At 36.4% G+C, this 16,989-nt stretch overlaps 1 protein-coding gene across 4 annotated transcripts in view; it reads left to right on the top strand.

The window, feature by feature from the left end:
* Positions 1–16,989, top strand: part of inpp4aa (inositol polyphosphate-4-phosphatase type I Aa) — a 28,090-nt gene that overhangs the window by 3,775 nt on the left and 7,326 nt on the right. For all 4 annotated transcript variants that reach the window (XM_056243667.1, XM_056243665.1, XM_056243666.1 and 1 more), the window contains exons 2-12: positions 7,639–7,850; positions 8,729–8,773; positions 9,335–9,453; positions 12,245–12,361; positions 12,446–12,525; positions 12,639–12,747; positions 13,775–13,865; positions 15,100–15,247; positions 15,462–15,592; positions 15,703–15,807; positions 15,889–15,997. In XM_056243667.1, the coding sequence (XP_056099642.1) occupies positions 7,751–7,850; positions 8,729–8,773; positions 9,335–9,453; positions 12,245–12,361; positions 12,446–12,525; positions 12,639–12,747; positions 13,775–13,865; positions 15,100–15,247; positions 15,462–15,592; positions 15,703–15,807; positions 15,889–15,997 (1,154 nt within the window). In that variant the 5' untranslated portion in view covers positions 7,639–7,750. The remainder of the gene's footprint in view (positions 1–7,638; positions 7,851–8,728; positions 8,774–9,334; positions 9,454–12,244; positions 12,362–12,445; positions 12,526–12,638; positions 12,748–13,774; positions 13,866–15,099; positions 15,248–15,461; positions 15,593–15,702; positions 15,808–15,888; positions 15,998–16,989) is intronic.

The following is a 16,989-nucleotide window of genomic DNA, read 5'->3' as shown; positions in this document are numbered from 1 at the left end:
ATATCTGCAATACATTCATGTTGGTTCTGTTCTGTTTACCCTAAGGGGGGTTACTGCTGCTCTCCCTGCTCTTATCCATGCTAGGCTGCATGGATGCGCAGGGAGTTCTTGCCCAGAACAGAACCATACCGCCAATCCAAACTGTATGCTAATTGTCAATCGTATTTGACGATAGTGGTCCTGACAGAACTGTTTTTGTATGGCAAAGAGCTGTGTAAAGATTCTTCAAAATATATATTTTTTTTTTCGTGCCCCATGTAAATAACAAAAGCATACAGGTTTGAATTGGCGATTAGATATTAACAGAATTTTCATTTTGGATGAAATATTCCTATTAAAAGATCCCATGATTTTTAAATGATTTTAAAAGTCTCATATGATCTGCGTTTATTTGATCAAACATACAGTAAAAACAGTTATGTTGTGAAATATTATTACAATTTAAAATATCTGTTTCTATAATAGCGTATTTTGAAATGTAATTTATTCCTGTGATGGCAAAGCTGAATTTTCAGCACCATTACTCCAGTCTTCAGTGTCACATGATCCTTCAGAAATCATTCTAATATGCTGATTTGCCGCTCAAGAAACTTTTCAAATTATTATCAGTGTTGAAAACAGTTTCATGCACCTGTGCTGAATAAAAAAAAAAAATTCAAACAAACAAACAAAAAACTTTTGAACAGTAATGTAGCCTACTCCTGGATTAGTTTATTTATACACAGACACATGCACATAAAGTGCTGTTTATTCAGAAACATTCTCACGCATGGATTAATTTCCTCTATATGTTTATCATGCACATAAGAACTGTGCATACATAGAAACAAGGCTCAGTTCTTGGCTTATTTTTATAATTAATTTTTTCTTTTACAAATAATTCTGTGGCATGGTTTCACATTACATTGCTATGTCAATGATACACACATCAATATTTGTATAGTCCAGGGCAGAATTTCCACTCAAAGTGTAAATGTCTGCTAGCTTTTTCTAAATTAACCCTGACTAAATGTTAGTAGGCCTCAAGATTCATCTCACTCTAATCTGTGTTTAGACTTGAAAGATGTATAAAAATGCCTTCACTGACTGCACCGCCTCCTCTGTAGTATTGCCTGCCTCTGTTCCTCTTTTAGTTTCAGAGATGCCGAAACTGTTTTCCATACCATAATTACATCCCACCTACATTAGATCTCTTTTCATTGTTTTTTTCCCCCCCCCAGAGTCCCAGTTGACATTTTAGATTTCAAGAAGGTGCTCATGAGTGCTATGTTTGCGGCAACTTTGCACCACGTTGTTGTCAAGCCCGCACTGCATGAAACCTCTGCATTATGAACCTAGAAACAGCACTGCAACAGAGGTATTGATTATTAGACCTGAATATGCAGGTCTGTAGCATGTATACATCTCTGCTGAGGTAACAGTTTAACCGAAATGCTCTTGACAGTCCCAGAAAGCTCAGCTGAAAAGAAAGTCACTCACACTTCCTGATTAAGCAAAAGATCAGGATGTGGTTGTGAGAGGAGGTGGACTGAGAACTGACAGTTTAGCACGAGACTGCAAGAGCATGCGTGTGATGGTCTGTATGCTTAGGCATAGTTATGTTTGGTCCATCACCCATTGTTCACAAAAAATAACTGTTTTCAATCAGGTCTTGATGTGTGTAAGTGGTTTGAGCTGAATAAATTGCACAAAATTGTCCAGAAGAAAAAGAAGAGAAATTAATATCACTCCTCAGTTTGTTGAATACTGAAACGTGAGTTGTCTTTGTCCCAGCATCATGTGCACAACTGGCACAAGCAATGTGCCGTCATGAGCCAGAAATAAATTGCACTCCCTTTATTATTATCTACATTCGGAGTGTCCATGACATTGAGCTTTCAGTTGATAGACACCTGTCTCTATTTCTGATGCTGCACAGCTATTCGTGACACTTTATTTTCTCTTATGCTCACCAAGGCTGCATTTATTTGATAAAAAAATTATAATAATGCAAAACATCACTGGTCCTGTCCAGTGTAGACAGGGTGTTAATGTCATGTGGAAATACTTTCACAAGGCTCTGTTTTTTTAATCAATGGCTTCTTCTGTACCACTCTCTTGCACAGAGCTCAAGATATGGCTGACCTGTGCTCTAGTTCCCTTAAAGTGGGCTTCTCTGTGACTTCTCTCACAAGTAATCTCCATTTTTACACAAAGAGCTTAGAGAAATGACTTCTTTGAAGCAGTGTTGGTTGTAACTTCCACTTCCTGATAATTGAACCAACAGTGCTCACTGGGGCATCCAAACAGTTTTTATGCTCAGTCAGATCTGATGTAAACGTTTTCTTTAACAAACGCCAAGCCACATATCGCCTGTAATTTACTCATCATCATATGAATAAATCATAAATGGTCTGTATTTGTTGAATTTAAAAACGAAAATTCACTAAAGCGGTATGGACATACTTTATAGCAAATACTCAACACATTGGGTCTCATTCATGAAACATTCGTAAATATACGAGTAAATATGAGAGTGATTTGCGCGTAAAGAGACCTTCCCGAAAACTCATCTCCTGATTCACAAATACTTCGTAAACGTCAGATGTAATAGTGAAATGTGTGTGTGTGTTAATGAATTCCAATCAGTCGTAAATGGGACGCGCGTGCACGCTCATTCTCAATTACCATAAATCCCGCCCATTAAATCCGACTGGCAACTATATATGGGCATCATATTATGACACCAAAGGAAGGATTTCAACATGTCTTCTCAAAAGCGAATGATTGAAAAAGAACAATTTCTCAGATGCAGAAATCGAAGTTTTATTATCAGAACACCACATTTTATTTTCAAGCATAGGCTACATAGTGGCGTATCAGGTCCTAAAAAAAGGAAGTTTGGCACCATATTACAGATGCAGTTAATGGAGTTTCATCTGTTAATCAAACAGTCCCAGAAGTGATAAGAAAAACTGTATGTAATTATATGTAATTTTTTTCAAAATGCTGTGTAAATATGTACCCGATTAAGGTGAATTAAAATGCAGCCTTATCCAACGTTCGGATGTTAAACTCACTATTTACGCGTGGCTGGGAGCAGGTGTAGATTTCTTTCGTACCAACTAACATTTGGAAAATACGAACATTTTAATGAATCCGAAAATTTACGCCAGAACCACTTTACACACGATTTACACAAAAATTCGTTCTGCTCGTGTTTCATGAATGAGACCCATTCAGCGTAAAGTTATACCACATGAGTTGTGTGATAGAAATATTTTATGTAATGGGTATTTTCAACATTAAAGGGTTTGTTCAATCTGTCAGTAATTACTCACCCTCATGTTGTTCCAACCCCGTTAGACTTTCGTTCATCTTCGGAACACAAATTAAGATACTTTTGATGAAATCTGAGAGCTGGCTCACTCCTTCATAGGCTGCAAGGTAATTGCATCTGCCGGCCCAGAAAAGTTAGTAAAGACATCGTTAGTCCAAGTGACTACAGTGGCTCAACCTTAAGTTTATCAAGCGACGGGAATGCTTTTTGTGCCAAAAAAACCCCAAAATAAAGACTTTATTCAACTATTCATTATCTTCTGTGTGGGCCTCTGACGTGAGTTCACGAGAGCGCCACGACGCATGCGCGAGAACTGAGAAGATAGTAGCTTCTTGACGCGACGCCGTCAACATACTTAAGGGAAGTATTGTATTGTAAGTATTCAGGGAATTACCTTGATACTGTAGTAAGAAGTCAGATTTAGTAGGTTATATTTCGTATTGAGAATTTCCACGACAGTTGCATCATAATTCAGCCATAACAATAAGTTATGTTTGCACGGTGGTCATTTCTTATTTTGGTGAAATTCATGTGAAAGGGAACCAGTAATTTTACCTTCTCAGAATGGTGAGATATAAACTCGGAATTGCAATAAAAAAGGGTAAAAGGAATTGTAAGATAAAAAGCTGCTTCCACTGCTACTGCAGAACTGTCACTGCCACCAGGCAGGCTCCGCCCGCAAAATACGTCTTCGCTGAGTTGACTCAGAAAATGTAATCCTTCGCTAAGAAAAAAAAAAAACTGCTACCACTGTGGTCTGTAAGATTTTAAAATGTTTTTTGAAAAAAGTCTCGTATGCTCATAAAAATCTTTACTGGGGATTATTATGAGATTAATAGGGATTAGGGTTGTCACAGCACCAAAGCACCAGTAGTCTGTACCGTCAGTAAAATTTCGGTTCTCTGAAAGAGCAGAGCAGAAACTGTAAACTTTAAGTATTTGTCCCATTTTTGTCTCATCCATTTCTGATTCAGTTGCACATTTAAATATGGTTGTCAATCCAGAAACTTTGCAGTGTATTTAGCAGCATGAAAAACTAAACTTTTCAGATTGTGAAGAAAGCATGAGAAGAGCCATCCCTTTATAATAACTAAGGCTGTCAATCTCTAAATCGCAATCAGAATTTAGCATGCAAAAACTCCCGTTATAATAAAAAAATTAATTGTACAATGTATTTATATCATGGTTACAATTAAAGGATTAGCAAGCACGCGGCTCATGTTGAACAAAGCAAAACCTTGTGCGATTTCAGCGGTGCTAACTTACTGATTAGCACCTCTGATAGGCCATTGCATTCCGCTCACATGCTCAACAGATTTGATTGTGATTGGATACAATGCTCAACGCTTGTAAAAAAAACATGCTGTAAGTGTAAATAGAAACCTTTGACGCTCAGAGAGTACTGCTCACACAAACACGAACGAGAACGTTTGAAAGCAGCGTCTATCAGCGGGTACCGAACATACCCGGTACTCAGTCGGGACTACCAGTACTGCAGAACTTTTTTTTGGACTAACTGGTACTGGTGGTGGTAGTACCGGTACGTTTGACAACCCTAATAAGGATTATTTAATAAGAATGTCATTTACTTTTGATCAATTTGATGCTTCCTTACTGAATAAAAGTACTGTATTAATTTCTTTAAAAAAAATCTTACTGACCTCAAACATTTGAAAGGTAGTGTGTAATTGAAAGAATAACCTCATTATGATTTAACCTCAATCTTTTTGTTGAAAATCATCATCACCCAGTTCCGTTCTTCACTCCATAAACCTGTCTTTTCATATTGTAAGTGGAAGAGGCAGCGTGTCTCTGTTAAATGTGTTTGTTGTGCTGTGAGTGATTCGGATGAGTGACTACAAAAAAAAAAAAAAGCCTCAGGGAGAGAGACATTTAATTAGCATCAACAAACTTCTCAACACATTCACTGTCATCTGTTTTTCCATGTATTTCCATATTATCATTATTCATTTGGCCTAACTACTTTTTAGACATAACCTAAACATGCATAAAGTCTGAATGAGGCTTGAGAATGAAAGTGCTGAGATTGGTGGTTACTATACGTGAAATGTCAATGCTAATGAGTGTCTGAGGTAATTATCAATCCTTCTGCCACAGTTTATGGAGGCGGGAGATGACTATTCTGATGATGCCCATTTCTATTCTTGATTGCTGTTAACACATTATGATAAAAGTGTAGTTCATTGTGATTAGTTTCTAGGCTGTGTAGTGGACTATAACAGGCAGATGGATGGCTGGTGGGTTGTTGGTTGTGTATGAATCAGCCGTCCACCGCTTCATCCCCAGACTGCAGCCATGCTACCTGCTGTTTTGCCTACGCCACAGCCCAAAGCCCTCCATCCACCACTGATGTAGAGTATTTGCATCCTCATCCATTTTCTCTCCCCCCACCTCTCAGGATTCAATTGGGTTGTTCAATCCCAGCACACTGTAAAAGTTTGCTGTATTCTTTGCAGCTAAAGACTCAGAATGGGAAGTTGCACCACTAATAATTGCGTATAGAGGAGAACTGGCCCCCCGACAGAAATGGGTTCATTGACACTATTATACAAGAACTGAACTGAGCTGGACGATGACTTCTCGGTTTACTCCAGAGCGGCTATATATATATTTATATATATATATATATATATAAACTAAATTAATAACTTTTTTTTAAAGAAAAATGAAACATCACTGAACTAGTGAACTTACTTAAGCTGGACTGTGATGCTATTTTCTTCTGGAAACAAACTTGTTTGCATTATGTTCCTGTTATCTCTGTAAAGCTGCTGTGAAACAATCTGTATTGTAAAAAGCGCTATACAAGTAAATGTGGCTTGACTTGACTACAGCTATTTTTGTCAAACTAATTTTGTATGTGCATTAACGCCTAGTTGATTTGCATAATTGCTTTAGTGAACTGGATACTAAAACGGCAAATAAATATCACTATCCCCACTGCGCCTGGTTCATTCTTAGTGAATGCTGAAAGACTTGCAACCTTATTTTCAGGTTTTGGTGATAGATATAATCCTTCACTATGTCTCATATTCTTTATCTAGGGCAAAGTCACCACCAGCGATTAATTTAATGACGGGATGCATTATATAGTAACAGTCATATCAGCATCAGCTGAAAACATAATATAAAAGTAATATAGGTTAATAAAATATACATTACTTATATATTGTTAAACACTAATAAAATGACATTCAGAGCTTGTAAGATTTATTTATATTTTATATCAGTGGCACACATGAATTGTGTTTCTTTAGTCTGTTATATTTGTGTTATATTGCATGTCCATTTTACTCTTAGAAATGAAAGCTGCATGGTGTTTTTGAACAAAGTCTATTATGCTCACCAAGACTGCATTTATATAATAAAATACTGTTTATTTTAATATATTTTAAAATGTAATTTATTTCTGTGATGGCAAAGCCAATTTTTCAACAGCCATTCAGTGTCACACACAATCCTTTAGAAATCATTCTAATATGCTTATTTGATGCTCAACATTTCTTAGTATAAACCATGCTGAAAGTATTTTAGTATTTTTGTATTTTTGTGGAAACCATGATCCATTCAAATTTTTGGAGTAAGTAAATTAATAATTTTATTCAGCAGTGATGCATTAAATTGACCAAAAGTGACAGTAAAGACATTTATAATGTTACATTTTTTTTATTTCAAATATATGCTGTTCTTTTGAACTTTCTAATCATCAAAAAAAATCTGAAAAAAGTATCATGATTTCCGCAAAAATATCAAGCAGAAAACCTGTTTTCAACATTGACAATAAGAACCATTAATAATACTTAAGTCCCTATTAAAATATGATAATAATTGAGTACCAAATCAGCTTATCAGAATGATAGTTCATAGGCCTACATTTGTAAAATGGTTGTGAAATAAGGATGATTGTATTCTGCGGTATGTGATGTTTGGTGCCATTTGAAGCATGTATGATCCTCATTAAGCTATATTTATATAAAGTGATGGCCTGAAGATAACAGCATCCTGTTTGTGAAACTTTTCCTTTTAGTCATGAATTATCCAGTCATAAACTTAAAACAGTTCTCTGGCACTGACTCTCTCTGATTGCAGGTCTATCATTGTGTTCAATTATAAATGCCCTCCTATGAAACTGCATAAATAATGCAGACATACATAATGTCTTGAGATTAAGGACAAGTCTCATTCTTTAGTTGTCTCAGGTTAACCGCCTCGGGGTTCACTGGCTCTTTAGTCTCCAGACAGTTGGTGACGCAAATATTGACTCATCCTTTTTGTCCCCTTTTCTCTTTTACGTTTAGATTCAAAACTTTTAGACTGAAGCAGAGCCTGGATTACTGGAAAGTATTGTACCTGCAACATAAAGTGGGTGTGTAAGGGGTAATCCTATTGGTCACTGTAGCTGGCGGCAAGATGGCGGGAAGAGAGCGCAGTCCACGCCACAGGCCATGGTCTGTGTACCGAGCCAACACCTTTGACTTGTCATCTGAGATGATGGGTTTAGCGCTAGCAGGTGAGCAACTATAAGCTTTTTGGCACTTAACCTTTTGAGGTTTTGGACATTTAACTTTTGCCTGTTCAGCAGGTTTATACCATAGTGATCTAAGAAATGTCAGTAACACATAATCATACGTTTTCCACCAAGAAAAGTAGTTACACTAACACTACAAAAGGACAGTTTAGAATATTTTTTTATGTAGGTTTTAAGCTAAATGCAAGCATTATATTTCTGCTTTTAAAATCTCTGCTTTTTTGTTTCACAAACTGAGAGATGAGATATGTGTTACGTAACGTGGTGCTAAGAAATACTCACGATGAGGAATAACTCGATTAAAGAAAGATTTTAATCATCAAATACTTAGGAAAACCACATAACACCAAACGTTAGCGAGAACCGACAGAGACTGAGGGAGAACACAACATGAGACAAACAAAGGATCTTAACAAAATAATTTTAAGACACACAGCTGAACCAAATAAACTAAGGAAGTCGGTAACCATGGAAACAAAGGAGTGGCGCAAAACTGAACAAATGCAAACAGAAAGTCCAAACACAAACTGGAATGCAACAATATGATCTTCTGAGGTAATAATTAGCATGCCACAGATGCTCTAAAGACCTTAAAGAGACAGTCCACCCAAAAATTAAAATTCTTTCATCATTTACTGACCTTCAAGTTGTTCCAAACCTGTATGACGTTTTTTTCTTCTGTGGAACACAAACACAAAAACAAGATATTTTGAAGAATGTCCGCAACTAAACTGGTTTGGTTACCATTGACTTCATTTTAAAATCTCTGCTGTTTTTTTTTTTTGGATAAAAGAAATAATTTGCAAACAAACTAATAAAAAGACTATGGAAATGCTGTGTTGTGTTCCACATGTGTTTAGGAAACAGTCAGGATCCTGATGAGCCAGTGCTTGAGTTCAGTCTGGGTGAGTAACAGCAGTTCAGTCAATCATAAAGTGATTACGGTGCAGCGTTACCCAAGTGAAGTACTTTTCAGTAATACAAGCCGCCAAAGCAGATATCCACTCATTCAGGAGATGTGTCTACACCTGCATCCAGTGAAGAGTCATATTCACTCATATTCTTCCTCCTTTTTTGGCTTCCTACGCTAATATTCATCCTACTGTATTTGTGTAGGAAATAAACTGTTTATCAGTCCTACCCTCTTAGTTCACATGCAATAAACATTCATGCAGCTTAAATCAAATATTTCCATTGTGCTAGAAGCACTGGGTTTTGTCTGATTTTAGCTGTACTCTCTGACAGTTATATTACTTTTTCCATGATGACACATCATGTAGATTACAATTAGCCACCTAGAGTTATTTGATATTTTTATGCGCCGTATTTCACTGTTCATCGCAAGACTCGTTTCAGATAGTTGCTTACACAGTCTGGATTGTAATGCTACTGTGAGTACAATCACAACTAAATCACTTCACTTCTTTCATGATTAACTTACTGAATTGTTCTCCTTCTTTTCCCAGCATGCAGTGAGCTAATCACTCCATCACTGGACCGTAAACCCAGTAGCTTTGTAGCAGTGAGTTGCACCACCCCTCCACAGGCATTTTGGACCAAACATGCACAGACTGAAATTATAGAGGTGAGGATGGATTCATGGAGACGTGCTAGAAAAACTACCATGATATACCTTGTTTTTATTCTTTGGATTTCATTTCAAACAATATGACATGGTATAGCCATCTGATCTGGTCGATTTACATGTTAGTCAGATGGCTTATTTCCATCCAAGTGAGTGGTTCTCAACCAGAATATGCTGAAATACATTTTAAATGCAATCTTACTAGACATTATTGGGAGATGCATCTGAAATTGCATAATGTATAGTAGGTACTACATTTGATTTAAACCTTGCTTCGTGACTGTTAAAATAGTATGTTCTGTATAGTATGAATGTGTGTAGTATGAATGAAATTCAGACATACTACATCCATCATGTTGTCACTGTCATGTGACCTGCAGCATCAGTTGCGTTATTCACAAATCCTCTTGGGAAATTAAAGGGGTCATATAATGGTACATGCACTTTTACAAGTTGATTGTACTGAAATGTGTGTTGGCAGTGCCTGTACACAACCATCATATAATGATAAAAATCCATCCAGTGTTTTTGTTTTAATCTCCTTATATGTTTTCCCCTGCCTCAAATTGAGCCGTTCGTTTTTGTGACGTCAATAAAACGGACGCCCCTCCCACGATTGTTGATTGACAGCAGCGTTTCAACACAGACCTGCCCTCGCTCGTGAGCGAGCTGTCAATCATAGTCCGCGTTGATACTGGAGCACTGTCTATGAGCAGAATGGCGTCTAAGCGATTGTGGTGTTCTGTTCTTGGGTGTAATAACGAACACAGCAGTCATTTTAATGTTCCTAAATCCGAACCGCTGAAGACGCAGTGGCTGAGTTTGTTTTTGAAGGGAATATTCCCCACGAGCAACGTCAATGCTTTCATGTTTGCGCGAATCATTTCACACACCAGACTGCTTTATAAACGAGGAGGGTCATAAAGCTGGTTTTGCTAAGAAGCTGCTCCTGAAAAAAGGATCGGTACCAGATATTCGTGTTCCTGCTGAACCTCTAGAACAACTGAAGTGAGTGTAACGTTTTATTAACCTTTATATTAATATTTATATTAATCTTTGCAAATCGCTTGCACGCTTCACGATGAATGCGGCTAAGGTTTACACTTAGGGTACATTACGGCATGTTTTCTATGTACGACGTTCTCAATATAATTCATAATCCCACGTTTATAATGAACAACGCGTTATGGTTATTGTGTTACAAACGGTGTACGCACAGAACAGAGAGGCGGGGTGAGCAAAGCTCATTATCATTTAAAGGCATATGCACTGAAACGGCGTGCTGAAAACAGAGCTGTTTTTGAACAGGTAAAATAAGTGTTTTCTTACAATACTAATGAGAATTTTTAATTAAAGTATATTACAAACTTTTAATTTAGACCCTAAAGAATCATATTAGCTTGTACAAAAATGGCATTATATGACCCCTTTAAAGTATGCATCGGTTGCGCACTACAGAATCTCCTCGGTCATCCGGGTACCTTTTGTCTACTTTTTTTTATGAATACAATGAATTCCGACATATTAATCTGCTCACATACTGTTTTTCGCCTACTATATACTATGGAAGTAGCCGTACACGGATGCAGGGATAGAGTGACAACTGATATTTATATGCAATTTATTTATTTAAGTAGTTTGCTATACTGTTATAAATGTCATTGATTTACATTACAAAGCTATCAGAATTGCATCTTACTTTTTGGTCTTATAAATATCAGCAACTTCTGCCGAACTGTATATTTTTGCACAGTTTGGCCCTCTAAATAAAACTGAGGTGTTTATTCCTCCTCAAGTATGAGCTCCATATTCTCCTATATCATACTATATGAGCCATAAAAGTCATGTATCAAATATGATACTCAACAAAAAATTCTTTTTTTTGTGTGTGTGTAAAGGTTAAAAAAACTTTTCTATTTAAAACAATTTCTGACTATAATTTCTTATGTCAGGCTTCACAGGGTTAAGATAATCTAATGGTTATGGTTACGCTTTATTTTAAGGTGTCCTTCAGTGCAATTATGCATTGAAGTACTAAGTGATAATAGCTAACTGATGTACAGTACATGTAGTTACTTTAGGGTTAGGGTTTGGTTTATGGTTAGTTGTGTAATTATGCATAATTTATGTATTACTATAGTAACTACATTAAACGTGTAACATGAACACTGTAAAATAAAGTGTTACCAATATAATTTGCGAACAAACTGAAAGATTATGTGTATTTTCAGTCATCTTTAGTCAAATGCATTTACATTGTGACTGTGCCTCAGAATGCAATCAACTCTATCTGTGTCTGTAAAGGTGTGAACCAAATGGCCCAAAGAAACGATAGGTGTGAATGACAAGGAAACAGCATTACTCAGAGAAGATTGCAGGGTAGATCAATTTCATGTGGCAGTTCACTATTGTTTGTAGCCCTTTTGTATTCATTTATAAAATTCTGTCTCACAGACATGACTTTGGGTTAAGATTCTTTGTAGGACGACATGCTAAGATCGCTGCTGAAGAACTGCTACACTACAAACCTTCAATAAATTCTTCTCCCCTCAAAAATGAGAGAAATCTAATACATTGGCAAGCCCCCAAACAAACGCTCAGCTAAATATAGAGAAATCGAACAAAACCAATAAAAAGCTTGGGCATTCATGGAAATGCTGTGTTTCACATGTGTTTAGGAAACAGTTTTATCTCAAGGATATTTGCTGCTAAAATCCATCTTTGGTGTGAAATTGGCCATATAAAGCCTGAAAGTATCAGATTTAGCATTTCCTACTTAATTTTTTCTCAGGGCACCAGCAATCCAATCTTCTTGAGCAGCATTGCCTTCTTCCAGGACTCTCTGATTACCCAGCAGACTCAAATCAAACTGTCTGTCTACGATGTGAAGGACCGCTCACAGGGGACTGTAAGACAGAAAAAAACACATTATTCTTAACATTTTGCATCTGTTTTGCTCAGTCTCATAAACTCGACTCTCTTTTTTTATTAGATGTACCTGCTCGGTTCGGCTATGTTTACAGTAAAAGAGCTGCTTCAAGACAAACACCACAGGCTACACCTCACACTGCGGTATGTGAGATAAATATAGGTACAAAGCCAATATGTAATCCCACAGCATAACATTAGTAGGAATTCCAGGAAATGTAGTCTGACAGGTATTTGTGTGCGTTTCGCTGGCTCAGATCAGCAGAGAGTGAGCGGATGGGTAACATCACCATCATCGCATGGCAGATGGAGGAGAGGAGAGACCAGCGAGCTCCTCTGGCACGTTCTGACACAGTGAACGGCAGGGTGAGTGCTTGAGTACGCTGTTCTTCACACTATACATTAGTGGTCTATTGATGTGAGTTTTCAAGTGGCCGGTGTCCAAAATCCATATTTAAAGAGCAGGGTGGCTGATGGCTGATTTGATAATTATATATGTCCATTGGGAATACTTTCAGTAGTTTTTTTTAGCAGTGTCATGAAGGTTATTTAAAACTATTATAAAATTATTTTAATTAAAATAAAACTGAAATAAAATACACATATTAGATAAAAACTGAAACGAAAAATAGAAAAGTTGAAATAAAATAATATATTAATACTAAAATTGCTCAAATTAAAAATAAATAAATAAAAGTTAAAAAAGGGAAAAAGCACCTAACAAAATTACTAAAACTAAAATTAAAGCTAACAAAAAAAAAACAAAGCTAATTGAAAATATTAATAAATGTAATAGTACTGTATATAAATATTACTACAAAAAAAAAAAAACACTGGGGACTACACTACTGTTAAAGGGATATTTCACCCAAAACATTTTTATTCTGTCATTAATTGCTCACTCACATGTCGTTCCCAACCTGTAAGACTTTCGTTCATCTTCGGAACACAAATTAAGATCTTTTTAATGCAATCTGAGAGCTTTCTGTCCTTCCGTTGACAGCTGCGCAACTACCACTTTATATAAAAGCCTAAATTCAATCTGTTCATCATATAACGCGATCGAGTCTCTTCAGAAAATTTGGACTAAACCGCTCAATATGGATTATTTTTATGATCTTTTTATAAACTTTTTGAAGCGTCAAAGTGGTAGTTGCTTAGCTGTCAATGGAGGGACAGAAATCTCTCAGATTTCATCAAAAACATCTTCATTTGTGTTCTGAAGATGAACGAAAGTCTTACGGGTTTGGAACGATATAACGGTGAGTAATTAATGATGGAATTTTCATTTTTGGGTGAATAACCCTTTAAGGAGCCATAAGTCTCTATTTAATTCTGTAAATCTGAGTCTGTTGACAGATCTTCAATATAATTATTTTCATGTTTCTTACAGATGGTGTTACCGGTGGATGAAAGTCTGACCGAATCTATGGGAGTAAAAGCTAAATCTGCCTCCTTATGTAAAGACAGTCTTTTAAAGGCAGGTGAGTGTCTATATACTGTACGAAATCTGTGCATTTTTATTTCTTAATTATTACAGCCACATTCCATCTGGAGGCACATTTATTTCTAAATGTGCCCCTCATAACTGAATCAATGGGCCATAGCGTTCACTTCCTGCTGTGAAGATTCATGAATGCCACAGGCATGACAGCTGTGAAAGAGGTTCGGAAAACGGTTCCTGCATCCATTAAAGAAACACGAGCAGTTATTTATAGAGTGTTAAATATTGGATGTGAATAGATTTATAAAGACTACAATTAGATTAGGATTCCCTTAATAGAAAGAAAGAAAAGAAAGAAATACTAGAAAGAAATACTAGTGCTTTGAGGAAAATTTTGTTTTATTTAAGTTTAGGTTTTAGGTTTCAGTTCTGCATAATGCTGCTTTATTTAGCATATATCTTGTTTTCAGTTACTGCACGCAAGAATCAACAGTAGTCATGTTGCAGTGTAAATGAATCATAACTATGAATGATTAGATACAATCTACCATTCAAAAGTTTTGGGATTTTTATGATTTTAATGAAGATTTTTTTTTTTTTAAATTGAAAGAAGTCTCTTATGCTCACCAAGGGTGGATTTATTTGATCAAAAATAAAGTAAAGACATTGCTTAATGTTGTGAAATATTTTTTCCATATAAAATAAGTGTTATCTATTTTCATATATTTTAAAATGTAATTTATTCCTGTGATGGCAAAGCTGAATTTTCAGCATAAATTACTCCAGTCTTCAGTGTCACATGATCCTTCAGAAATCATTCTAACATGCTGATTTGATGCTCAAGAAACATTTCTTATGTATTATCAATGTTGCTTAACATGTTTGTGGAAACAGCATTTATTTAAAATAGAAATGATGATATAAAAGTCTCTACTATCACTTTTGATCAATTTAATGCGTCCTTGCTGAATACAACTATTAATTTATTTCCCAAAAAAAAAAAAAAAAATTGTACTGACCCCAAACTTTTGAATGGAATATGCAAGACAATATCACTTACAATTCAATATGAAAATATAATGTCAGAACTTCACCAATGCCGATTACAGAATTTTATTTCAAACGAATGATTTCAAGTACTAGTACACAATGCTTCAGTTACAATGATTCAGTCAATGCAGTGAAATGCGGGACAAAAATGTATAGCTTTTCTTTTCCATGTATTTCACAGTTGCATTCAGAGATTCACTGACTGATTGATTGATTGATTGCAGTGTTTGGAGGCACTATTTCACGGATGTACCGATTTCCCACCACGGATGGAAATCACCTGCGTGTGCTGGAGCAGATGGCAGAGAGCGTGCTTTCCCTGCACATACCAAGACAGTTCGCCAAACTACTGCTGGAGGAAGATGCTGCCAGGTAAACCCAATTCACAGTTAGTGCTCATGCTCAGAAAGAATCTTTTGAGTTATTTTGAAGAATCAGTCAAGACTTTCATTTGTGCAGCGCATTGCAGTAATGTGGCATTAGCATGTCATTAGCTTCTAACTAACAATACTCAAACACTATGAATGTAAATCAGAATTCTAAATGAGATTATATTATGTTGTTGCACATTTCTATCTGCACGCAGGGTTTGTGAGCTAGAAGAGTTGGGCGAGTTGTCCCCCTGCTGGGAGAATCTGAGGAGACAGATCATCACTCAGTACCAGACTATCATCCTCACCTATCAGGAGACTCTCAGTAATCTACATGAATACAAGGGTAAGTTTGAAGATTTCACGTGTAAAGCCGCTGTCACAGAGGAAGAGATAATTAAAGGTGGTTTCAACATTGTATTACTTATCTGATTCCTCTCACCTACTATCCTGCAGGTCCTTCCTTCAAATCTAGCTCTCTAAAAGGAGAGAAAAAACTAGAGTTCATGCCTACAAACCTCCACGTTCAGAGGATGAGAGTGCATGGCGAGTCTGGCTACGGTGAGATGGTCAAGATGTGCATTTCATAACAGACATTCTTCAGTGGAGGCTGGTCTTTACATAACGCACATCTCTGAACAGATCGCACATATGACGTGGTGACCACAGGGGCTCCTGCGGCGCATCATCAGGGCTTTAAGGGCAGTGGACTGAGGAAACTCATTCAGAAATTTGAGGAAGCCAAAAAGCAGTAAGACCTTTTATTAAAAAGTCTTGGTGAAAAATATGAATCAATTTTTTTGTGTTGCTCTGCTAGGTTTTTGGCTTTTTTTATTGTGTTAAGACCTGTTCACACCAACGATGATAACAATAAAGATATAGTTCTAAAAATCTTTCTTAACCCTTAAATGCATGAATGTTTCGCCAATCATTATTACATGTTTGGGTCTTTAGCGACCCGGATCTATATCTAACACGGATGAATGAATCTCTACCTGTCGCGAACTCGCGATAATATAAAACTCTCCTGATATTAGAGTAACAATTCCAGAAGAATAAAATAGGGTTCAGTTTGAGCAGATGTTTTATACCATCATCACTGAGGACGTCAGAGCTCATTTCCCAGTACATTCAGCATCTGGTTCATATTCACGATCTCAAACATATTCTCAAAACTATAATTTTCAACATCTTCAAAATCTATATTTTGATCGCTGACAGCTTCTTCACCAGATCCACCATCAAGTGACAGTGACACTAATATTTGATTGTGTTCAGTGCTTGCTCTGCTGTAAATCTCTGAGCCATTTCAAGTTTTGCTGATGATACTTCCTATTCTTTTGTTTTCTACCTGCGGTAACTATGAGTGAAACGACACTTCAGATGAAATGCACATATTCAGTCATTAAAGATTCAATTATTGTTCTGTAGAAAAAAATATACTTGCACTGTTACACACCACCGGCTCTTTAGCAACCCTATACAATTTTTTTTTTAATGGGAAACAGGCATTTTTTTATAGTAAAAAAAATCTTGTTATATTGTTTATAATCACTTGATTGGGGAATACTAAAAAGGTTGATGTCTAACAGGGTTAATAAAAAAAAGCAGACTCCACACCACAACTTTAATGATAACAGCACAGAGAAACAATATCATTGGAATTATTCAAATGAACTCAGCATTTAAAGCAGCAGACGACAAAATTGCAGTGCCTGCTTAGACTCAACAGTCCTATATCAT

Source organism: Rhinichthys klamathensis, unplaced genomic scaffold, assembly GCF_029890125.1.
Source record: "Rhinichthys klamathensis goyatoka isolate OS25496 unplaced genomic scaffold, OSU_Roscu_1.1 h1tg000825l_1, whole genome shotgun sequence".
Classification (NCBI taxonomy): domain Eukaryota; kingdom Metazoa; phylum Chordata; class Actinopteri; order Cypriniformes; family Leuciscidae; genus Rhinichthys; species Rhinichthys klamathensis.
This window is presented reverse-complemented; position numbering and strand designations above follow the sequence as displayed.